At 43.7% G+C, this 26420-nt stretch overlaps 1 protein-coding gene across 1 annotated transcript; it reads left to right on the forward strand.

The window, feature by feature from the left end:
* On the forward strand, positions 1 to 26420 carry atp1a3a (ATPase Na+/K+ transporting subunit alpha 3a). The gene is made up of 21 exons (XM_012818286.2): positions 1 to 401; positions 10598 to 10711; positions 11004 to 11063; positions 11272 to 11475; positions 11803 to 11916; positions 12210 to 12344; positions 12760 to 12877; positions 13892 to 14160; positions 15882 to 16080; positions 17590 to 17834; positions 18171 to 18363; positions 19425 to 19737; positions 19970 to 20120; positions 20448 to 20616; positions 21208 to 21362; positions 21863 to 21986; positions 22565 to 22710; positions 23134 to 23264; positions 23414 to 23515; positions 24696 to 24787; positions 25042 to 26420. The coding sequence occupies exons 1-21, from the start codon at positions 396 to 398 to the stop codon at positions 25068 to 25070; spliced, it is 3069 nt and encodes a 1022-aa protein (XP_012673740.2). The 5' UTR covers positions 1 to 395; the 3' UTR covers positions 25071 to 26420.

The following is a 26420-nucleotide window of genomic DNA, read 5'->3' on the forward strand; positions in this document are numbered from 1 at the left end:
GCGGCTCCGCTCTGTCATTCACCGGCATCATTTGCGCCTGGACCAGAGCACCGCCCGAGACAGCCTCATCATTGCTACGCGGTGTGCAATTTTACCACTTTATCAGAAAGCAGCTCATGGGCTTGTAAAGCGCATGCAGCTCTTCAAAAGTGGCAAGTGATAAACCATTGTTTCATCAGAATGCCCATTGTCCGCCCAAGCTCTTAATGATATCCTAGACGGTTTTAAATTCATTATTTTCTATAATTGAACCAGTCGACTGCAATTGGAGTGGTATTTTTTCTCCAATCGGACGCGAGCTCAAGCGCTTCCCCCTATCATCACCGCAGCTGCTCTATTTGAAGTCAGTCACAACCCGTTTGATCAGCTGAGGAGACGCGACTGACTTCGTCGCAATGGGGGTAAGCACATCATTGTCTCATTTCAATCTTATCTCAATTTATCTCTTTCCATGTTGATAAAATCAGGTTAAATTGATTGATGCATGTCATTGTGTGAAGTAGCCTGAATCTAATCTGAATTATGCGAACCACAAATGATTTGAGCGCTTTAAACACTATGGAATTTGATGTCGCGAGATAATGGAAATGGTATGGGTGGGACTGCAAAAGCAGACTAGTTGATGTAGTAAGATCACTGCAAGCAAATTAGCTAATATTTGCAATTTGTTTTTAGCGCGAGGCAGTAAATCCTTCCTACGGGTATCATTCGTGTCAGTCATTGTATTAGCCAGCAGTCTTTATCTCCCATTCATTTGAGATGCTCTAAGTTTTTTCATCAATGGCATTATGAAAGATTGTAAAATAACGACGTTCAACCGCTCTGCAACAGCGCGACGTCTCTCCAATGGCGTCGTGTGTGTATGCATGTATGTGTGGATGTTTGTGTTAGTGAGTGCATGGGCTCGTGTGCACGTCTGTATCTGTGTGTGTTTGTGTGTGTGTGTGCTTGCGCGCGTTTAAACCGGTGGTCCATTCCCAGCCGAGCATCCAAGCCGGTGCGTCATAATGCAGTTATGAGGGTAGACGGACCTGTTGTTAAATTTTAGAAATCAATTCGACACGAATCATATTAAAGGTCAGCCGTCACTGAGAGACTGACTTGGTTCGACGTTATTTGCATTCTTGCACTCTGGCATCCTATTTTTGTAGCAGCACTAAATGAGTCCTATCCAAAAAGATATCTTTACCTCGCACGATTTTAAGATCATGTTTATGTATCAGTATATATGTATTTAAGGTGCACTGAATGTCGATTTGAGTTATTTGATCACTACGCACACATTGGTGTTATTATCGAACGTTCCAGTGTTACTGCAATGTGTGCTTGTCTTTAAAACTAAATTGGCATTTCATAGTTCCCAGGAGCAAAACACGTCTCTCAGGTCTGTGTTTAGACAGGATAGAAGATAGCACAGAACAATGAGAGGGTGCGTGCACAAGCTAAGTGCATTCACGGATTCGGGACATCTGTGGCTTCGAAATGTTCGATCATCTTCTTTGGCCACGGGGCTTTGTACGCAGTAGAAATCGAAATAATCGGTAGGTTTGGGTATTATTGGGCCTGCCAACCGCGTCTAAACGCACAACGGTATTGTCGTCTTGGGGTACCGACCCAAAATCCGTTTACCAGAAGGTGAATTGTCTCCATCCTATTTATTCCTGCCACGGCTGCCTGGATAGATAGGTTTTTTCCTATCGTTCCGTAGAGTGGTTTTTAGTAAAAATCGTATCGATTGGCGTGGACAGAAGGACAGAACGTTCCAATCCTCTACAAAAGATATCAAACTCCAGCAATGTGATGACTACTGCTGCTGGTTTAAAAACGGCCTGTGTCCTTAAACCGATTCCTCTCCATCAAATATTCGAACCAACTGAGCCTACTCAACATGGAGCCCCCCATCCACCACGGAGATGTCCCTTACAGAGCCTGAGGGGAATCCAAACGCATGACTCGGGCTACTGTGTCAAAAAAGGAGGTTGTCGGGGCCAGTGGAAACTCCCTAACAAGGGCTGTGATTCGCTGACATTGTGCAATGGCCAGAAGAACAAGGGTTGATTGATGTTTGTGAGTGGAGGGGGGGAGTCAGCAGTTGACAAGGAACCAAGGCCTTCCCAACCAATCAATAAATACAAGGAGGCAACCCATAGCGTGAACGACTGGGTTGCAGCACACCACACAACTGAAATGAAGGTCAGACGTTGGAACCTGCCATGGAGAGAGGGGGAGGGAGAGAGTGCAAGAGCGAGAGATTCTGTGGTGTATATGTACATGAGGAAGGAGGAGGGAGGTAAAAGCGGAGAAGGAGAGAAGGCAGTAGTGAGGAGGGAGAGAGACACAGAGAGGGAGCGAGTGAGTGAGTGAGGGTGGGAGGGAGGTATGGAGGGAGCCTCTATTCCGTGTCACCTTGAGAAGGCCCAGGGCTGTGGGATTCTGGCGGACTCTCAGGTGCGATGGCATCCAGAGGAGGCTTGTTTATGTCTTATGGCACAGGCAGATAGAGGGAGGGCTACAAGGGGCTCTCTGAGCTGGGATGCCCTTGGGCTGCAAGCTCAGGGCATTGGAGGCTGAGTGGCTCAGTGATGGAGGATAATTTGAGGTTGGGGGGTTGGTACAGTTGACCTATCAGACATGACGCCCCTCTCATCCTCTTCTTCTCCTCCATGCTCACTGTCTTTCTCCAGTCCTAATCTTAGTCTCAATCTCTGTCTTAACCAGCATCACTTCCTGCTTCTGCTCGCTGTTTTTCAGTCCTAGGCGCTTTTACACAGGCAGATCTTCCTGGTCCGTGCCCTGGATTCCCCTGATAGCATTTGGAACCTGCACATTATGTAACCTGGAGGAGGTGGCGTTTGGGTTGGGTGTTTTGGACCACGGCTGTACATAGAGAGAGAGAGAGAGAATGAAATGTGGTTGTATAATACACAGAGGAGGATTGGCGATTGGTTTTTCATGGAACAGTGTGTCTGTGAGAGGGAGACTGTTTGTAGTTTTCACTAATACATTCAATAATGATTTTGCATCTGGGCAGAGGGTCATCCAATAAACATCAGTTGTAATGATGTCAGGATGATGTCAGACAGCCTGAGATCAATGAAGGCTCTCAGTAATACAATTATACGTATGCTCAATCGTCCATTTAAACATTACAGCAATACTTTCAGTGTGTGACATTGAAAGGTTTAATCTAAAATATTAAAGTCACTTTGTTAATAATTTACAATGTGAGATGTTCAAGCATATAGTGCATTTACTATATTTTTTCAAATCAACTTGCACCATAGGTAAAACATAGGTTCAATAATGTGTAAACCACGACAATGGCTTTTTTAGCACATCCCTTTACCAGTTCTGGAAGACCACAAATAAAAGTTGAAGAAGAATGTTATATTTAACACAAAGCTCCACTATTCCACAATATGTATATTAGTGAGTTTTCATATATTAATAATGACTTTCAGGGGCTACCTAGAGGTGATGTTAGACAGAAACCAAACAACTGAAAAGCATACACTTCTGTTGAAGAGGAGAATACATGGGGATTAACCATAAAACAACAAGCTATCAAACCATAATCTAGGACAGAGGTACATCCCTTAAGTCTTAAGTATACTTCTGCAGACATGGCTATGTTGAGGTCCGTGCATGATGCGTATGACGTTCTTCACCAAGGTGGTCTGCGCAGACTGTCGAGCACCAAAGTTTTGTTTCTGCGCAGACTTGTGCACGTTGACTGCACATGTGCATGCAGGTTTTAAAGCACCAGCACAGGGTCAAGAGAAAACAAAATCCACATCCTTTCATTCAGCAGACATTTCTATCCAAAGCAACTCACAGTACAGAGGTACATTTTCATTAGTATGTTTGCTCCCTGGAAATAAAACTAGGGACCCGCTGATAAAATGAGAGTTTCATTTCGTTCATGCTTCAGCAAATCATAGCTGATTGGATAACCAGCAATGGTATTCCAAGGTAGGTAGTTATCGCTATTTAGATACAGGAGGAAGCGTTTACGAAGGGGCAGAGAAATCTATAGACCTATACAAAATAACATTCTTTGCTGTAGATTCACAGGGCATAGAGATATTATTGTATTATAACACTGTGATAAAGTGAGCTTGTGCATTGAGAGATGTGTCCCCCTCAGCAACACTAGTATACATTGTATGCCTCGCAGAAGTATACTTAAGCCCTTAGAATCCATCTATTGGACACACAAGAGGGTAGCCATTGCTGAGAGCAAGCAGGTTCCTCCAAATTGTTGTTTTAATTCTGAAACCAGCAAGACGGCCATTTTAAGAAATGCTTCTCCTGGATCTCCAAAATGGCTGCTGTGAAGCAATCACAACACAGTTTGCCAGGACCAGAGCTAAACACACACACTCACAGATTTCAGCTGGCCCACCATCACAGCTTTTATGATCGAGAGCTGTTACTCACAGGCTGAGTGAGAGCAGATTGACGCTGAGTAGGAGTTCACTCCTGAAACACTATTCTCCTTTCAGCATGACTAACGCCCCCCTCTGACTGAGGTTATCAATCAGTCGGAGCAGGTTGTCAATATTCATCCCTCTGTTCGACATTAATGATCTCCCAAGGAGTTTCTAGAATGCGACTGGGCCTCATATTACAAGGCTGTTTTTGTCAGGAGCTTTGTCAATTTAGTTCCATTACTGATTTCTCTCAAACGCATTAAGATAGTTTGCTGTATCATAGTCTTTAAAAAAAAAGTCTTTTTAGACTATTTACTAGCCAAAATAGTCATCAAGACTGATAACATGTTTGGTTCATCTTTAGCGTTTGCTTGTGCATTTACTGACAAGCTCACTCACGTACAAAAAGACGGACCCTAGACATAATCCGCTGCACTGTATCACACTGAATTCAGATACACACAAACACACACAAATGCGCACACACACTTGTAGGCAGCGCACTGGGGTGGGATGGATAAAGAAACGAAGAGAGCAGAAAGCAGATGGACATGAGTGGACGTCGTGTTGGATAAAGCGGCCTCTGTCTGCTATGGGTCTGTAATACCCATGTCTGGGGCGGTGCCCACTCCACGGATGTCTGGTGCCGTGTGGAGATTCTTTACATCCTGGCGAGACTTGAGCCTTTCCAGAAGACAGAGCTCAACTGCTCTGAAAGTGATCTGCCATTTCGTATGAAGATCTGCTGCAGCGATTGCTTATCAGATCTCAGCAGGTGTCCTCTCTCGCCCGGTTGAAAGAGATTCCCTGTGGTCGATAAGTACAGACAGAGCAAATAACTCATTCCTACTATGGGGGGTATTCGTAAAGCAGCGCAACATTAGATTTAGGGACAGTATTGTGGATCTGTAGGAACGGTACTTGACTTTGCTCAGTTTGGGATGCAGACACTGCATCTATGATTTTCAATCCAGGGGGAGGGGATAAGGGTGGCATGGAGCCTCCCACTTTAAGAATTGATCTTCCTTCTGTAGCATTTGCATTCCAGGTGAAGGGAAATATGAACACTAATCCATCTGGCTAGCATAGTTGGACCAAAGATTGACCCCATAAAATCGGGGTGGAAAGATATGACTGTCTTGGAGACATCTGCTCACTCCGTCTTTGCTAGCCCTATGCTCTGCATGCTGGGCCACATAATCTACTTGTGGATACCTGTAGTCTTGTTGCTGAAGGCCTATTAGTGGAAAACAAACAGCTGCGAAGCACTTATGAGCAGACATTCAATGGTCGCTAGCCTGCTGTGTTAGCTGATCCAGTGTAGAACATCTGAGTTGCCAGGGCCTGCAGCAGCTAGAGTGGCGGCCATTATGGCTCTACATCAGACATGGTTCATGGTGTACGTGAGGCATGCACGCCCCAAGACAGCAGCAGTCTACATGAATGATTGTGCATCTGTGCACATGCTTAGTACTAGAGAGCGAGAATGATGAAGCGCCATGAACCAAAACAGAGAAAGCTGTTACTATCTACTACGAGACTGCTGCTGCTATCGTGACCTAGTTTGCATTTCCAATTCATGATCTAATGTGAATTTGATATTTTTGTACATTAAACTATTTATTTATTTATATATGTTGACCCCTGATTTAGTTTTGGGGTGTTTTGAGAATTTGCAGTTGACTGATTGATGAGCATGGTATGAGCAAGTGAATAAACAAATGGAGACAGATAGTGAGATAGAAAAACAGAGAAACAGAGAGAGAGTGAGATTTACTATTGTTCACTGGGTTAATCCTGGGCAGTAGTAAACAGTGTTAATCCTCCCCTGATATCTCGCCCAGAGGAAACCAGGGAACTCAGAACAGATGGCTTACTGATCCAGCACACAGACACACAGACACACACACACACACACACACACACACACACACACACACACACACTCACACACACACTCACACACTAAAAACACACATGGTCACATGCACGTGGAAGTAGTAAGCGTATTTTGTTTTTGTCTTATTTGATTTGGCTAGAAAATGGCAGGTTGCCTGACTGGCTTTTTTATGAGCAATTCTTGCAAGATCTTATAAATAGATACATAGTAAAAAGATTGACAAGAGTTTGGGCAAGTGATATTCACAAAAACAGATATCAAGGTTCCTTTGCGATGATACACACATAACAGGATACTGTGTGATGTAATATATTCTTGATATGATATCATTTTGATTTGATTTTGATATGATGGCACATACTACTAGTCAGTAGTAATAATAAACGATAATAATAAATAATAATAATAATTACATTTATTTGTAACGCACTCTTCATTCAGAAGAATCTCAGAGTGCCAGCAGCAGCCATCAGATACCACAGGCCAGTCATGGCCAACATCTAATGTAGGTTAAACCAAATAAGACGACCCTCCCCCACTTACACTGAACTAGTTCAGCTCCCCACTCTAACCCCCTCCTCCTCCTACTCACTCACACACAAGCATGCACACGACTCAGTGACACGTACACACACACATGCTAGGTGAGTAGGGGCTTCAGGTAATGTCAAACAGTGCAGATGGGGTAACTGTGATGTGTGTGTGTGTGTGTGTGTGTGAGAGAGAGTGTGTGTGTGTGTGTGGTGCATCAGCACATCTGTGTGTGTATGCATGTGTGTTCATTTATGTGTGTGTGGTATTTGTGATGTGACATTTTCCCTGTTGCTGAAAGCCCATGAGGTTAGATGGTGAGGCTGTGGACGCTGCAGAGACTACAGGGGGATAGAGAGATATGCTCTGTGGGATTGCTCCAAATCCCCAGCTCCTGCCATCCTCTCTGTTTAGGCCATGCTATGTATTAATTATCATCCCCCCAAGCCCTTTTTTGTTTTTGTCAGTGGCTTCTCTCCCAGAAGCTTATGCCCAGCCTCCCAGTGCTGTTCCCAATCAGCTAGTCATACATAAGCATAAACATCTGAAGGTCTTGAGGAAAATATAGATCCCATTGATGCTCATGCACACAGGTAGATAAAGTATTGAAGCCAACTAAGGAAACAGTCGGTCAGACACGGTTCAAGGGGAGATATTTTCAGTCAGAGAGTTCTGGAAAGTTCTATGAAAAAAAACAGCAGGTCAGACGTCTCCTTCATTCTTAGTCAGCGCTGGTATGGAGGGAAGATGTCTGAAAGACTAAAATATCATGGCCCTTTTTTACCTCAGACAGATTCATATAACTAAGAAATCAACGTCTTTCTTCATGTATAAACAGAAACTGGAGTTCAGAAGTATGTTCACTGGAAGAGGGAGAATAAATTGATACAGTGTAGTGTTGCAATGTTTTTCAGCACCATAAAGCGGTGCCAAGTATCACAATATTAATTTATTTAATATAATTTAATATATTTGTACATAATCATATTTAATATAATGTACATTTACATTTTTTTGATACTTCTACTCTGATAACATTGCTTCTGAAGTCCACAATATGGCGCAAGACCTCGTTCTTCTCTTGCGTCACAGAAATCGTAAAGGAAGTCGGAGTCGAGAACAAAAACATAATACATGGGAGACATGAATCACAATATATTGCAGAATCAAATTGCAATACTTGCTGTGATGTAAAATGCAAAGAATTACAATGATATCATATCGTGGCCCAAATATCGTGATAGTATTGTATTGTTGCCTCTGTGGCAACCCCCACCACATATTGTTGCGTCCTAGAAAGTCTGAATACTTAGAAGGGCACACAGTTCTTTTTAGAGGGCCTTCTGCTCCAGTGGAAATATGTTTTGGCCACAGGATGTGTCACTCTCTATTAAATTCTGGTGTGTGTCTACGTTTGTATACACACGCATATGTGTGTGTGTGAGAGAGAAATACAGACAAACAGAGGTTGTGTAAACATGAGTGGGTTCATATGTGTGTACTTATTTTAGTGTTTAGCAGACACCCTCCCCACTTTTTTGCTGCCTAGCGGCATCGGCCCCCATTATATGAATCACAAGGGTCAACTGTTCCTGGCCTGAAGCAGACATCACTATGGTAATGTGACCAGATGGACTCATCTGTTCATTTTTTTTTTTAAAAGATAAGAGGACATGGACATGCTGAGGTGTGTGTGTCTTTCTCTCAACGTGTTTGGTTGTACAAATTAGATCTATAAATTCTTATCTTATCAGGTCTTATCTTAATAAAGGACGTTTCCAAACAATATGTGAGTTGTTTAACACAAATATTATAAAAGGTGTTGAACCCTCATGCGTTTTATCGCAGGATGTTTTATGGAAATTAATTGTTAAATCATTGTTTTTCCTCTGTGACTGGTAACGTGTAATATGTTTGAGTCACATAGTGACAGCTATGGACAAGAGACCGATTCAATGATTGCCGAATCATTCACCTCAGTCGGTGAACTCTCCAAAAAATCAGAATGAAACACTATTCTGGATTTTTGTTTGGATATTTGCAAATGCACGATCAGTATCTATTATTCATGTTACCGTAGTTACAGTAGTTGTCACTTCTGACCATATCCAAATGCACTACTTTATGCCATTGTATGTTCTGTTCCTGTTTAAAACTAATTAACATTTTTTTTTGCACTGGCAGCATGTGTTGTTTATCCTGCTGTAGTAGAGATTGAATTGGTGCGCTGTCCACCTGCCAAAGTGCTCTGTGGTTTTGCTAACCTGCTGTTCACCAACAAACACATATTAAGGGTTTCACCTGCAGCTCTCAGTGTTTTAAAATGGTGTCAACTAGAGGTGCATTGTTCTGCGATTGCTGTATTGTTATTTGTGCTGAAAGCTTTAGTATTCATATCAGCTAGCCACATGGGTCTTAGTTGTAGGCGAAACAGACAAACGTTGACATTTCCTCTGCAGTGAAGTTTCTTTGCATGTAATGAATTATATTTTATTTCCTTTCCTTATGTTGCCTTAAAGTTGTGGTTGTGTCATAAATGACTGAATTATTTGGAAGTATTTCCTTCCTTTGTTGAAAATGTCAGAAATTCTTCAGATCGCGCAGGCCAATACATTAACTTTTAAAACACTTTCTTATGCCCTGAATACTATAACCCTATCTGGGAACATGGAGTTTGCCAAAAAGGCCATTTTAGGAGGTGCATGCTTGATGTGTCTGTGATCTGCTGTTGTGCATTTGGTGAATCCCTGCCGCTAACTGGTTCTTGACCTGGTCATTTGGTAGAATCAGTTTTTAAGCACCTTGCATATGAGTGAAGCACGTAAATGACATAACATTGTTATAAAACATGTTTTTGCCAAATTTCCTCTTGTATTCTCCTGCACTACAATCTTATCCAGGTTAATTAAATCCCCAGTTACTCTCTGAAATGTTCAACCAGTGATTGTCTTGTAAGCAGAAGAGCTAAGTAAGGGATAATGTATAGTCCGGAGGTCATTATCGAAAAATAAATCCCGGCGGGATGTCTTGTTTTTGTCCTGAAGGGATTTATTTTACGATAATGACTGCCGGACTATACATAATCCCGCTTATTATACGGTTACTCACCAAAACGTTCCTCCAAAAACACCTCTTTTTATTGATTTTGTTGCCGTTTCATGATTTCCACTAAGACATTTTTTTCCTCATGCAAATAAAACTTTAAAGGTTCAGGTGTTACGAAGAAACCCATTACTTACTGACTTCAAGTTACAATGACTTTCCGTTACGTTAAATGATTGGACTACTTGCAGAATGATATGAAAGATGTAAATTAGAAGCACAAAACCCGTGGCCAATGACAGCGGCCATTTTTTCTTTTTTTAAATGCAGTTCATAACTGTTGAGCTCCTCCACTTCTTGGTTGTATTACCTCAGGAGCAGTACATCTCAGCCTGGCCAGAGCCTTACGATGGTATAGTGTTTAGGCCAACTTAACACATTTATCACCAATGAATCATAGTCTTTATAAACTACTGGTTTTGTTTTCAAAATCACCAACAAATAACAGTATTTTTCAGCTGTTGTTTGAATTTAAGGATTATTAAGCAATGGTTTGGTTTCTATGTATCTGCACAGTGTACACAAAGGAGAAGTCGAATGAAGCGTGTTCCATGTAGTCCTTCAGGGCATTGTATATTGTATCGTAAGTCTGCAGAATACTTAAATGTGTGTGTTTTGTCTGTGTTTGCAGTACGGACGGTCAGACAGCTACCGCGTGGCTACCACACAGGAAAACAAGGATGTCAAGGAGAAGCCCAAGGCAAAGGGAGCGGACTTAGAGGAACTGAAGAAGGAAGTGCCGCTGGTGAGACTCTTTCTCTCTCTCTCTCTCTCACACACACATACACACACACACACACACACACACACACACACACACACACAGTCACACATTCACAATCACACACTTACACATAGACATGCTTTCCACCAGATGTGTACCCAAATGTTTCCTGGATCTCTGTTTACTAATTAGGATCTGAGTCATGGTTGAGTGGAACTAAACAAACAGTATTTTAAAGCATTTCCCTCGACCTAAAAACACACTCACCCTCTCCCTTCACGCCTCTCTCTCTTTGTCTCGCTCTCTCTCTCAGACGGAACATAAGATGTCTATAGAGGAAGTTTGCCAGAAACACAACACTGACATCGTGCAGGTAAGAGCTTGGAGTGTTGTCAGAATCACCTAGTAAATGTTGAGTTGGCCTGCATGCATTTGCACCCCTGAGCATGTCATTGGTCTCTTTCATACCTACACCTTCTGTCACGTCACTCAATCTCTCTCTCTCGCTCTCTCTCTCTCTTTCTCTCTCTCTCTCTCTCTCTCTCTCTCTCTCTCTCTTTTCCACCCTCTCACACATACAGGGTCTGACTAACGCCAAGGCTGCTGAGTTCCTGATCCGCGACGGACCCAATGCCCTGACCCCTCCACCCACCACCCCGGAGTGGGTGAAGTTCTGCCGGCAGCTGTTCGGCGGCTTCTCCGTCCTGCTGTGGATCGGAGCCATCCTCTGCTTCCTGGCCTACGCCATCCAGGCTGCCACTGAGGATGAGCCCGCAGGGGACAATGTAAGGGAACAAAGACACACACACACATGCAGCATCCAACTACATTGTGAAGTAATAGTTATGGGATGTCAAGGGGTCATTTGCGGAATATACTGTCATATAGAAGATGAGACAAAAGCATGTTGATTCACACACGGACATACACTGCACAAAAGCAATGAGAATGTGATGCTATGATTATTTTGATGACAGGTTATATTAGCCATGAATGTGATATTGAAGATATTGTGATATTAGATTCACACAAACACATGCATATACACAGTTTGTTTTGTGGCACAGTGCAGTCATTTGACAGTATTGTCTCTCCCCCATCTCCCTCCACAGTTGTATTTGGGTATCGTGCTCTCGGCTGTCGTCATCATCACCGGCTGCTTCTCCTACTTCCAGGAGGCCAAGAGCTCAAAGATCATGGAGTCCTTCAAGAACATGGTGCCCCAGGTACCACGCCCTCTCCATGACCCCCAAACCCCTTAACCATCTTGCAACCTCACCTTAAAAAAGACCATTTGCTTGTAACCTTGAAAAGATAGACAAATTATACCATAACCTTTTGTAGGGCCACCTGACAGTGTCCATAGCAACTCTGAAGAATATGATCTGGGTCAGAGGTCAGATCAGGTGGGGGAGGTGGGGAGTGTCAGTAGCCAGAGAGAGTGTGTGTGTTTATGTAAGTGTGTGTGTGTGTGTGTGTGAGTGTGTGTGTACTAACCACTGTGCCCTGTGCCCCACAGCAAGCCCTGGTGATCCGTGAGGGGGAGAAGCTGCAGATCAACGCAGAGGAGGTGGTGGCTGGAGACCTGGTGGAGGTGAAGGGGGGAGACAGGATCCCCGCTGACCTGCGCGTCGTCTCTGCTCATGGTTGCAAGGTACACATACACACATACACACACACACACACACACACACACACACACACGTAGTACATACTCTAAAGCCAGTACACAACTAACCCTAACCCATAAAATATGATATACACAAATAAACAATTTATATGCATCTGCTCATGGCTGCAAAGTGTGCTCACACATGTAACTTCACTCTACAAATAGCAGTACCTGCTAGATGACCAGAACACAACCAATAACCCAAATTTGAAGAAAATATGATATGCACTCATAAATGCACACACATTCATATAAGCTGTAACCAAACACAAATAAACAAGTCCACTCTTACACATGACTAAAGCATAGACTGACGTTACTGTAGGGTAATCTATCCATACTCGGCTGTCATAACTACCATTACTAGCCCTGAAACATCACTGTTTTCACCTTATAGGTTGACAACTCATCTCTTACTGGTGAATCAGAGCCCCAGAATAGGTCACCTGAATGTACCAATGACAACCCTCTGGAGACCCGCAACATCGCCTTCTTCTCCACCAACTGCGTTGAAGGTATGGTTGCCATACCCACGGCATGACACGGCCATTCTTTCACCCTCATTTTTTTGCTTTCTCTATTCTCTTTCCTCTGGCTCCTACTGTCATACCTCCATCTTGGCTCGCCTCTATCTTGCGTCTCTGCCTCTTTAGTTCTCTCTCACTAAGCCAGCTGATCAGAAAGTGCTGCCATGGCAACAGCCTTTCTGACTCCTCAATTTAGTGTGCACTTTTCCGTTGCCTATGCACACGGCCTGCATTTCCATGTATCCTATTATAACAAAGTTATATCAACAATCACCTCCTCCTCCCTTTTCGACCATAACTCCTTGAGATAGCAAAGGTTACAGTCTTATCTCCTGGCTTCTTTATTGTCATTTCCTGCCTTCTTGTTTCTTCCATCCCCTTTTCCTCCCACTTATTTTATCAACTCTGCTTCCCTCGCTCTCTCACTCCCTCTGTCTCTCTCCTGGGAAGTCCCTCTGTTGAGTGTCAGGGTGTTTTGCCGTGGGAGTGCTCGTGTGTCAGCGATGTTAAGTTGTGGTCAGCAATGTCAGTGGTCAGCATATGCTTGTCCCGCTGTGGCCAGTCAGTCAGATGTGCCTCAGAGCTGTCTGAGTCTGGCCTTCACAGCTGTGCCTCTACTGCCCTCTGCTGGTAGGCACAGGTTAGTGCAAATGTCATGCAGTTATTCCATAGCTGTAACATTTATACAGCTGCAAATTTAATATTTATAATTTTGAGGGATTTATATGGCCCTTTTTTTATCCAATCAGGTAATCAATAAACCAATATTGTTGTAAAAGTAGTTCGTTATTCATTTTGGCTAGATATGTATCAAATAGGAAGTCAAGGGCGCTGCAATATGAAGACATGCATGGCGATCTTATTTACACCTATCATTACAAAAGTCAATTTTTGCAGAGAGTATGAATATGAGAAACAGTCCTTTTTATTACATACTCTTTCAAACATGAGATATGATGGTAACACAAGTTTGTTATAAATAATAACATCTCTCTCTCTTAGGTACCGCTCGTGGTATTGTGATCAGCACCGGTGACCGCACCACCATGGGCCGCATCGCTACCCTGGCCTCGGGCCTGGACACCGGCAAAACCCCCATCGCCAAGGAGATTGAGCACTTCATCCACATCATCACCGGCGTGGCCGTCTTCCTGGGCATCTCCTTCTTCATCCTGTCCATCGTCCTGGGCTACTCCTGGCTGGAGGCCGTCATCTTCCTCATCGGCATCATCGTGGCCAACGTGCCTGAGGGGCTGCTGGCCACCGTCACTGTGAGTGTGTTGCTCAAAGCCTAAGGCAGACTTGGTGTGTGTGTGTGTGTGTGTGAGCGCGTGCGAGGGATAAGAGAGTGGGTTATAGAGAGTGAGAGAGTTTTGGAAGTGTGTCTTTTTTACTCTGTCTGTTGGTATTACTTGAGGCTTTCCTCCTGACTCCCATGATTCCATGTGTCTGTTTATATCAGTATGACTCCATTAGGCCACGAGTGGGTAGTGTTATCTGCTAAGGGTTGGTGTTTCTGTAGGTGTCATTGCAACCAAGTACACCTGGTTCCACCCAATAAAAGTAGTCACCGATTCAACTACAACAATGTTTTTCATGTTTGTTACTCTCTCTGTGTTACCAGTGCTATTATGAATAGATGATGAAAAGATCTATTTGCAGTGAGTGCTGTACTTATAAGACACACAACTTCAGTCTAACAGACATCTGGAATCTGGAATTGGGCTAGAGCCCCATGGTCCACTGACCACAGTCTTAAAATAGCTTAATACTTGTATCTGCTTTTGTGCTTGGTTGATCAAAAACCTGAAACCACAATAGATTCCAACCCAGTTTCAAACCTATGACTGTGTGTGTGTGTGTGTGTGTGTGTGTGTGTCTGTGGTTCTGTGTATCTCAAGATGACTTCTTGATTCATTCATTCGTTATTTGACTATCTGATTTGTGTGTAATTCAATGTGCATTGCGAAGTAAGGACACCTTCCTCTCTCCAGCAACCATCTAGTCATTTGGAGTCCCATCCGTGACTTCTCACGCCTATGACTCCCTTTTGTCTATAACACTCATGTCTGTGTTCACTCGTCTCTCCTGATCGCCGTTGTTGTTGTGATTGTTGTTGTTGTTGTTGTTGTGGTAGACTTGCATCTCTGATGGTGTATCAGTGACTGTTCTGTGTTCTCTTATTTAAAACTTTACTTCTCTGACTCTGTGTACCTTGTAGCTCTGTGACTGTGTCCGTGACTCTGTCGCTCTCTCTCTTCTCTTCTTCTCCCTTTTTTCTCTCTTCCCTCCCTCTCCGTTTCTGTGTTTTGTGTTTTTCTCTCCCTCTGTGTGCTCTTTTTCAGACTCTCACTATTGAAATCGTAGAGCAGTGTGAACACTGACAAAAAGCGTGTAAATTAATCTTTAAAACACGGTACCTTGCTAGTTGCCTGTCGGCATTTTTTCCCACCAGCTGACAGTATGCGAGAGTCTTTGAGATGAAACGCTGTGTATGGCTTCTTGTGGCTTCTGCTTGGCTGGGCTGGTCTTGCTTTCTTCAGGCTGTTTTTGTGCACTGGGCTTTGCTTAGCTGTTCTGCACTCTGCCTCGCTTCTGTTGGCTGCACTGTACTTTATTGTAGTCCATACTCCACTATACTTTATATTGAAATCTGCTATGTTTGACTAGATTTGCTTTACACTGACTCTTTGCACTGCACTGCACAGCACAGCAACCCTTTGACCACACTCTGATGGGATCAATTTCTGACTGGCCTTCTGTTTTTCTCTCTCCTCTGGATCTTCCTTGCTCGCTTCTCTTGTTTTTCTTCTCTTTTTCCTCTCCTGTTTCTTCTCTCTCTCTCTTTGGCTCTCATCTCCCTCTGTTTTCCTTTCACTGTATTTCTCTGTCTGCTGCTGTGTCCCCTCTCCCTCTCTCCTTTCTATCATTCCTTTCCCCCCCCTCTTTCTTTCTTTCTTTCTTTCTTTCTTTCTCTCCCTTCTTCTCTCAGGTGTGTCTGACCCTGACTGCCAAGCGTATGGCCAAGAAGAACTGCCTGGTGAAGAACCTGGAAGCCGTGGAGACCCTGGGATCCACTTCCACTATCTGCTCCGATAAGACCGGCACCCTGACCCAGAACCGCATGACCGTGGCCCACATGTGGTTTGACAACCAGATCCATGAGGCTGACACCACTGAGGACCAGTCCGGTAAGGAACTGATCCATACCCTGATCCTGACCCGGGGTGTTAGCCAGGGATCAATTCAACCCATTCACACTGGAATCACACTTAGGGCACCTTTCCGATTGAAATGCTGTCACGAGCTTTTTTCACTTTGAAAAGGGAAAATGTCAGTGAAAAGTACCCCTAATTAGCAGATTAACTAAAGTCCGCTAATTAGCAGGCTTACCATACTTGTGATGCTGACGTTAATGCGCTTTTCAGAACTTCTGAACTCCCTTGAAATGACATGAATAGACAGGATAATTTAAAATGAAGTGTGAGTTCACTTCACCGCCTGTAAAATTGAGAGTTCTAGTTTTTTGGCTGTTTGTAGCTTTCTCATAAAATGCATTTGCATGCATTGCAAAGGCTTGCAAGACTTCTCCAATCTTAGTGCCATACAAGGGGACAAAAACCAGAGCTGAATAAGAAGTGATTGTTATGCTTTCAAGACTGAAAGTTGGCAAAAAAATGCAACAAACTTTTGAAGCTTTGATTGCTATGAGGTTATGATTCATATCTTTGTCACACTATATGGTGATTCTAAAATGAAACTGAGAATGCATTCACTGTCACATGCAGTTGATATTGAATTAATACTAAACCTTTATGGTCCTCAGTAACTTACAAACCCCTGATGAATCACAGTTATTCTTGTCATCTAATGGGGATTTTTTTTTACTATGTGTTCAGTTATTAACTATAAGCTTTTATCATGATTCATATGACTTAACTGTAATTACGTCTGAGATAAAACCTCTCTAGGTGGAGGTGACAGAGAAGTTGATATTCAGTCAGTGACAAACTGACCCAGAGCCTGATCATGTGGAATTTGATGTATATACACGACTGGCCACTAGATGGAGTGGTTTCTTCTTCTCATTCAAAAATAATCAGCTCTATCTGGTCTCATTCTATTTGTCACTGACTTGAATACCAGCTGGGCATGGTTTTCTATTTCAATTTCAAATTTAGTCGCTAGACAGCAGATTCATTTTTTGTGAGGCCTGTGATAAATGTATTGTTAAAGGTTTACCTACATGCAGAGTGTTTCTAGATAGCACCTTCAAACGTTCTGGGAAGAATTTTTAAAGAGCACCTAACATGGACCCATCTAAGATAACACTTGTTTTGTTAATGGTAAAGAGTCCCAGTGTGTAGAGTTAAGGGGATGATGGGGGAATCTTCAGAGAGCACCTCCCTTCCTAACTGGCACCTTGACTAGTGCTTAACTTGCACTTACAGCAGTTACATTCCTGCACTTACGTTTTATTCCTGCACTGTCGTTTTCTATTTCTTATGTAAAGTAGTATTTATTGTTACACCAGGTTTTTATTGCTCTTAGCTTGACTGTTCTCTCCCTTGTACGTCGCTTTGGACAAAAGTGTCTGCTAAATGACTAAATGTAAATGTAAATGTGATGGTTATTCGATAGCCCTAAAGGTTTACGTCATGTGGATCGACCTCCCCTCTGCTCTCCCTGTCCCTCTTCAGGCGCCTCCTTCGACAAGAGCTCCGAGACATGGGTGGCCCTGGCACGCGTGGCGGCGCTGTGCAACCGCGCCTCCTTCAAGGCCAACCAGGAGTCTCTGCCCATCCTGAAGCGCGACGTGGCAGGAGACGCGTCCGAGTCGGCCCTGCTCAAGTGCATCGAGCTCTCCTGCGGCGGGGTCAAGGCCATGAGGGAAAAGAACAAGAAGGTGGCCGAGATCCCCTTCAACTCCACCAACAAGTACCAGGTGAGCAAAAGATGGTGAAGGCTTGTAAGCCTCCCTGTGGAAAATCATTAGTGTTTGCTTAGGCAGAACATGATGATCCTAGGCCACCATCTTGGCAATCATTAGATCCTTTAATCATAGAAATCTTGTAATCTTGTGAAAAAGATCTGTTTGACCGCTGATTAGCGGATGCCATCATTTTTGAGATAATGTAGTTATGACATAGGAATCATGCCTTAATGGTAGCACAACTATATCTGTTACTGCCGCAGCAATTATATCTATATGAAACCTCCCTAATGTTTGTGATTTATAACACCCGTATGTCTTCTCTCTGTTTGTGTGTGTTTTCTCCAGCTGTCTGTGCACGAGACTGAGGATGAGAACGATAATCGCTACCTGCTGGTGATGAAGGGTGCCCCCGAGAGGATCCTGGACCGCAGCACCACCATCATGGTCCAGGGCAAAGAGCAGCCCATGGATGAGGAGTTGAAGGAGGCCTTCCAGAACGCCTACCTGGAGCTCGGAGGACTGGGAGAGAGAGTGCTGGGTGAGAGAGAGAGAGAGAGAGAGAGAGAGAGAAAAAAAGAGAGAGAGTGCTGGGTGAGAGAGAGAGAGCTGGGTGAGAGAGAAAGAAAGAGAGAGAGAGAGAGGATGGATAGGAGGGGATTAAGAAATAAAGGTCTCCATTCTGCTAAATGCATAATTATGCCTATATGGTTCTCTCGGATTAAGAGAGAGAGAGAGACTGTGAAAGAGAGATAAAAGGGGGATTTGAAACGTGGGATGAAAGGAGGGATTGCGGAAAATAGGGATTAAAGGACTGAGGATGAGAGATGTAGAAGAACAGAAAAGGGAATGCTCTTACTTTGTGATTTTTAGAAAGGCAAGTTGTCATTTAAACTCCATAGAAAGGCGATGTAAAAGAGGAGGAGGATGAAGAGAGAGAGAGAGAGAGAGAGAGAGAGAGAGAGAGAAGGTTGAATTCTGATATTTAAATCAGTGGTATTTCAGAAGACCAAAATGTTGCCCAGAGGCGAGAGAGCTCCGTAGAGAGAAAGGGTCAAGGGTCCAACTGAATGAATCAAGGACACACGATAGAACAGGAGAACACAGTAACTTGAACAAGAGAAGGAGAGATAGAATTCATTTAAATAGGATTCACAAGTAAAAAAGATCAACTATTGTGGTAAGACAATATAAATGAGGTAATGGGAACATACAAGGTCATAGGAAGGGATAACAGGCCTCTGAAGGGATAACCAATCTCTTCACTTCAACGTTGTCCTGTCAACATTAGGTTAAACTTTCGAGCTGTGCTAGAAAATATATTAAAAGTGTTTTTTATTCAGTGTCTTCATTGTGTGTTGGGCTGCAAAATGTACCATCTACCGCCTTACACACAGATTGACTGATAAAATAAGTCTCTGGTCCATCTTGAATTTGTTGAACTTGTCTGAGGAGTCCTAATGCTGTAGGCTACTATCCAACCAGTGAAAAGAGCAGGAAAGGAGAAAAACCTGGCTGGCTAACAAGTTTGTCAATATAATCAATACCCATATTAGCCCTTTGACCTGACCTCTGCCCCCGGTGTCTCTCTCATTCTCGCAGGTTTCTGCCACGCGCTGCTTCCCGAGGATCAGTTCCCCAAGGGCTTTGCCTTTGACTGCGACGACGTGAACTTCCCCACAGAGAACCTCTGCTTCCTCGGCTTGATGTCCATGATCGACCCGCCCCGTGCCGCTGTGCCTGACGCTGTCGGCAAGTGCCGCTCAGCTGGCATCAAGGTCATCATGGTGACGGGAGACCACCCCATCACAGCCAAGGCCATCGCCAAGGGTGTGGGCATCATCTCCGAGGGCAACGAGACGGTGGAGGATATCGCCGCCCGCCTCAACATCCCAGTCAGTCAGGTCAACCCCAGGTAGCCTTTCGGATACTCACACTTTGAAACATACTCACTTCTGCACACACACAAACAGTCACTCACTTACACATACAGTACATTTGATAGTTCAACTAGTACACACACACTTTTGAAGAAAAATGTAATGTGATGACACATTTTGTTTGTCCCACATCATAATGTGATGGACGTGGTAAAATGTGCAAAATGCATTTACCACACCTTCTGTGCACACGTCTGTGTGTCCCAGGGATGCCAAAGCATGCGTGATCCATGGCTCCGACCTGAAGGACCTGAGCCAGGACCAGATGGACGACTTGCTGAAGAACCACACAGAGATTGTGTTCGCCAGGACCTCCCCCCAGCAGAAACTCATCATTGTGGAGGGCTGCCAGAGACTGGTACAGGCTCACTACATCTCTCTCTCTCTCTCTCTCTCTCTCTCTCTCTCTCTCTCTCTCTCTCTCTCTGAGTTACTCTCTTTCTGTCTGTCATTTTTATATAGCCCTCTTTTGCTTTCTCTATCTCTCTATGCACACTTTCTATCACTTAGTCTCTTTCTGCATGTCATTTGCTGTTCCTATTCAATTTCTCCATTGTCTCTTTCTGTGATGCATTCAATACTGTCTTCCTACAACAATAGTTTGAGTTGATATTTTGCTATTAATGCTGAATATCCAACTCTTAAGTATCCATTCTCTCTCTTTCTGTCTCTCTATCTCTCTCAGGGTGCCATCGTAGCTGTGACTGGTGATGGTGTGAACGACTCCCCCGCCCTGAAGAAGGCTGACATCGGCGTTGCCATGGGGATCTCCGGCTCAGACGTGTCCAAACAGGCTGCCGACATGATCCTGCTAGATGACAACTTCGCCTCTATCGTCACTGGAGTGGAGGAGGGTGAGAAAGAGAGAGGGAGAGGGAGAGAGAGGGAGAGGGAGAGGGAGGGAGTAAGAGAGAGACACGCAAAGAGAGAAGGGGGGTAATGAAAAATAGAGCAAAAGGGAAGGTGTGATTAGATCCAGAGCAAGAAGAACAGAAGAACAGAAGAACAAGAGAGAGATGAGATGAGATGAGATGAGATGAAAGAATGAAGAGATGATGAAAAGAGAATAATATGAAGGACAAAAGTAGAGGAAGAGGAAAATGGCACAGAAAATGTTCTGAGTGACTTTTTAGAATCAGACATCTGAGGGAGGGGGAAGTGTCAGGGTATGTGTGAGACAGAGAGAGAGAGAGAGAGAGAGAGAGAGAGAGAGATTAGTAAATAAATAAATGAAAGGGAGAAAAAGGGTCTCTCCCAGCTGATTGTGAGCCCAATAGAAAAGAACAAAAACTGTTAGAAGAGACAGGAAAGAATGCCACACACACACAGACACACACACACACACACACACACACACATACACACACACACACACATACACACACACTGTTCTGACATGCAAGACCAGTGACCTAAAACACAGCACTTCCGTGTGTTTCTCTCAGGCCGTCTGATCTTTGATAACCTGAAGAAGTCCATCGCCTACACCTTGACCAGTAACATCCCAGAGATCACCCCTTTCCTCTTCTTCATCATCGTCAACATCCCACTGCCCCTGGGCACCATCACCATCCTCTGTATTGACCTGGGGACTGACATGGTAAGACATGTTAACGTAAACACACAGATGCACAGATGCACGCATACAGGGACATCTTTTCTCAAATAAAAAAAATGGCTGCTCAGTGCTCAATAGCCAGACAACTTGATTTTGCACATGATATGGAATACTGAGAATTTAAACAACATCCATTGATTTAAAATTACGATCCATGGTGTAGTTTCTGGCTCATCCTTGGCCTCTCTGTGACCTTTGGGACTGACAGAACCCTGAAGGAGATAGGAATGTAGTATGAACTGTTGTATTTCATCAGAATATCTTTAGATATAGATACAGGGAGAGAAATAGTGGGAAAACATTTTGGGGCATTGTATAGATACCATCTCAGAAAAATATTCAGAGACACAGCCCGCTTCCTCAGGGCTGGAATCTAGTCATCAACATCGAAAAAGGAAATGTGTGTGTGTGAATATGCTAAGAAATTCTAATCTAAGGTAGCAAGTGAAAATAAAAAATAATAAAAAACACACCTCTCCCAGGTGCCAGCCATCTCCTTGGCCTATGAGATAGCCGAGAGCGACATCATGAAGCGCCAACCCAGGAACCCTGCAAGGGACAAGCTGGTCAACGAGAGGCTGATCAGCATCGCCTACGGTCAGATCGGTGAGTGGAGCACAACTGCAGACCTGTGTGCACAATGCAAGATGCATGCACAGGACTGCAGCTATACACGTGCACTCTTGCATACTCCCAATGCAAGATGCATGCACAGGACTGCAGCTATACACGTGCACTCTTGCATCCTCCCAATGCAAGATGCATGCACAGGACTGCAGCTATACACATGCACTCTTGCATACTCCCAATGCAAGATGCATGCACAGGACTGCAGCTATACACGTGCACTCTTGCATACTCCCAATGCAAGATGCATGCACAGGACTGCAGCTATACACGTGCACTCTTGTATACTCCCAATGCAAGATGCATGCACAGGACTGCAGCTATACACGTGCACTCTTGCATACTCCCACTCTCCCACATCATGTTCACTTCTAAACATATCAACCCAGCCAGAAAAGCCCCACCACCACAAACACTCTTTGTATTTGTATCTCTATTTGTATTAATGCCACAGCCTCAGTATTTAGTATTTAGTTAATTGCAGCTACGTAGTTGTTTTTTGTTTTTGCTAATATGCACAAGTAACATCATACACTCGCCTCTCTCTCTTTCTGCAGGTATGATTCAGGCTTTGGGAGGTTTCTTCGCCTACTTTGTGATCATGGCAGAAAATGGCTTCCTGCCCAGTCGGCTGGTGGGAATCCGACTTTATTGGGATGACCGCAGCAACAATGACCTGGAGGACAGTTACGGACAGCAGTGGGTAAGTACAGAGCCCTGATTTCTGTTCCTCTTGCACAGACAGTTTATCTGTCTGAATCCCATTCAATTACTGTGCAAGGTATTCTGAAGCAGTGCTCTCCAGGGGTGGAGAGAGTTACAGTAGACAGTATATATTGTCATGTCATTGGAAAGTGCCTTTTTATACTATATACTCTATATACTATGCAGCCAAGGGCCCACCTCAGTGAGAAGCATCCTACCATATTTCATTGTCTATTGTTTATTTATTTGACATTATATAAATAATCGATGAATTGTTTAATACAACCTAATACAATTTGAATTACATTATTTATAGTTACACAAACTTTGTTTTCACTTCTTAAAGGAGTCCTCTCCAAAAAAATATATACTTTGATTTAGAATGAGAGTGATCTGGTGCTCTTCATCTCACTCCCCTCAGACATACGAGCAGAGGAAGATCGTGGAGTTCACCTGTCACACTGCCTTCTTCGTCAGCATTGTGGTGGTGCAGTGGGCCGACGTCATCGTTTGCAAGACCCGCAGGAACTCCGTCTTCCAGCAGGGCATGAGGTCAGTGCAGATTCTTTCCTTTTCTTTTTTCTTCTTCTGCTCGATTGTCATTCACCTCAGTGTGGAGCCTGAGACATTTGACATTATGTGTCTGTGGCATAATACGCTCTCGTGTCTTATCCTGTTATGTGCTCTTGTCTTGTGTGCAGGAATAAGATTCTGATATTCGGCCTGTTTGAGGAAACAGCTCTGGCTGCATTCCTGTCCTACTGCCCTGGGATGGATGTGGCCCTCAGGATGTATCCACTAAAGTGAGTCACCCTAACAACCCTTTAAAGTAACACTATGCAACAATTTGACACTTTTTGAGGTATGGTTTTATAGGCAACTAGTTTTGGTGCCATCCTCCAATTCATTTTGATAGCATATGGTCATGTGAAGGACAGATAAACACCTGTGTCTTCCCCACTAGCCATCCAGGATATGGCCTATGTAGTTATGTGTAACGGGCCGGAACACCCTGTAAAAATGAAAGAAAAGCTTTCACACGCATGACATTGACAGCTATACTGCCAAAAGACCCCAGTTAGTGTGTTGGCAAGCTTCTATCAGTGTCAGCTGGGCTGTTGGTGGTGTTTGCAAGGTTTTTTGCATGACTTTTAGGTAGTTAGCTTACTAGTTTCGGAACGGAACTCCATATACAGTAGCTGCTTTAACGCCAAACCGCTACACAATACATTCATTCTTGATGAATGGAATTGTTTACCACAGAGGTACATTATACAGATGACTGATGATGCTGGAATACAGTACATGACTGCTCTCATACATGACACATTACATATACATATATATACATCTTCAAATTCTTCATACACCTTTAATTTGGCATCTGAAACAGCAAGCTCAATTTCAATGTCCAATTGTTCCTTCTTTAACCTCAAGCGAGTTTCTTCCTGCTCTATTGCTTCTCTCTTTTTCATATAATGTGTCATGTATGAGAGCAGTCATGTACTGTATTCCAGCATCATCAGTCATCTGTACAATGTACCTCTGTGGTAAACAATTCCATTCATCAAGAATGAATGTATTGTGTAGTGGTTTGGAGTTAAAGCAGCTACTGTATATGGAGTTCCGTTCCGAAACTAGCATTCATGTATTTATGCAGAAGTTACCTGCACCACTATGTATGGTTTGTCATTAGAATGACCTTAATTCATGACATTAGGATTGCTAAATCAGTCAAGCGCATCATCAATGAATTTTGAGAAAAAGAAAGATGAACCCAGTCCCAAATTCCAATTCATTGACAGTATTTGAGATAAATCAGTATGACATACTAGTACCCCCTAGTGACAAAGGATGGGAAGTGCATTTGAAGTGCCTGTGTCTGTAAATGGTTGTTAGCAAGCTTTGTATTTTTCTGACAAATCATACATACATGCATCAATAACATATTTACTTTCCTTTCTTTTCTCCTTTCTCCTTCAGGCCTAGCTGGTGGTTCTGCGCATTCCCTTACAGTTTCCTCATCTTTGTTTATGATGAGATCCGAAAACTCATCTTGCGTCGACACCCAGGAGGTACAGCACTGGTTTTACTAACACACACTCGTATGCACAGACACACACATCTTAAATGCTCTATTTACAAGCACGATACAATTATTCCTTGTCTCTATGAAACCCAGAACTTACTAAGTGCAAAGAATGCTGTCCACATGTACACAACTTATTTCCTCCTCAAGCCACTCACTCTGACACACACACACACCTACTTGTAAGCAAGTGACATTGAATTTTAACAAATGTTTTTTTTCCCCTCTATTCCTCTACAGGTTGGGTTGAAAAGGAGACATACTATTAAATTTTCACTCATTCTGTACTCTTCACACACACCCCCCCCCCCCTCCCTTCTTTCCTCCGTCCTCTTATCCATTCATCTTTCCTCACCTTTCTCAATCCCTCCGTCTTTTCCTCCCCTCTCCTGTCCCTTTCATCACTCTGTCATGCAAGGGAACTCCACTCCACGTGGTCTTGCTTTTTCTTCTTCCTGCCTCCAGAGAAAACCTGCCAAGAGAACGAGAGGACCAGCGATGGAGGAGGAGAGGTGGGGAGACGGGTTGCCGCCCGTTCCACCTCCCTCCCTCCACCCTCCGTTCTTCTTCTTCTTCTTTTTCTACCCAAAGACTACAGCTTAATCTGCCAATACTGTTACGTCTGTGATACTCTTACAAATGACAACTGTGGCTACTTTACACTGCCTCTACTCCGGTGAAGCCGGCGTTACTGTTATTGCTCTTATCAACGGCAGCTCTGTCTAGACCCCCGTCTCATTCTATCTTGGTGATGATGCCCACCACACATTTCACCACACCTTCCTGGCCCCCCCTCCACGAATCTCTCTATCTCTCTTTTCATCCCTCTCTCTTTTTCACTCCCTTTGTCCTCCCTTCTATTCTCTTCCCTCGCTACCCGTACCCATCTGAGAAGCAGAAAGATCTCACTGCTGACACCATGAAAACTGTCCCAATCTCACACTCCTTGAACAGGGGTGAAAAAAAATGATGACACCTATCCCTCTCTCTCTCTCTGCATCTCCTCCTTCTGCTACTATCCCTATCCTTACTTCCTCCTCTGCTCCCTCTCTCTTTCTCTCTTGTCTGTTTTTTTCTCCGGCTGCAGTGTTGGTGTATTTTAATTGATGATTGATGAGTGTTTTTTAATACAGCCATTGGTTACTCTCTTCATTTTTAACATTTCTGTCAGGAGTGAGCTTGAGAGCTGCCTGTTTATTTTTTTCTTCCTTTGAACATGACAAAGCCCACCCGGGACCAATCTCACTCTTTTTCTCTCTCACTCCCTCTCTCCCCTCCCTGGCTTTCACTCCCTTTCTCCCCTCCCCTGCTTTCTCTCCTGCACTACCCCTTCCGGCCTGCTTCTCTCTCCGTCTGTCTGTCTGTCCCTGTCTGTCTGTTTGTGAACACCGTGCAAAAAAAAGCCCTCCCTCCTTTCCACCTGCCTCTCCCACCACCCCTTCCCCCTCCCCAACCCCTGTTGAAAAGAAAAAAAATTACAATCTCTCTGTGTCCTAGGAAAAAGAGATTTCTCTCCAATTTCATTATTTAAAGAAGTAAAGATGTGGAATAAGGTGTTGTTCCTTACATGCGAAACAGCAGCAAAATATGAAATAAAAAGAAGGATCTCTCTTTTCTCA

This window comes from Clupea harengus, chromosome 19 (genome assembly GCF_900700415.2).
Source record: "Clupea harengus chromosome 19, Ch_v2.0.2, whole genome shotgun sequence".
Lineage (NCBI taxonomy): Eukaryota > Metazoa > Chordata > Actinopteri > Clupeiformes > Clupeidae > Clupea > Clupea harengus.

Bases quoted from the DNA above. Each gene is read 5' to 3' on its own strand.
- atp1a3a (XM_012818286.2), top strand. The intron at 11,064-11,271 runs GTAAGAGCTTGG...TCACACATACAG, and splicing joins ACAACACTGACATCGTGCAG to GGTCTGACTAACGCCAAGGC. The intron at 11,476-11,802 runs GTAAGGGAACAA...CTCCCTCCACAG, and splicing joins ATGAGCCCGCAGGGGACAAT to TTGTATTTGGGTATCGTGCT.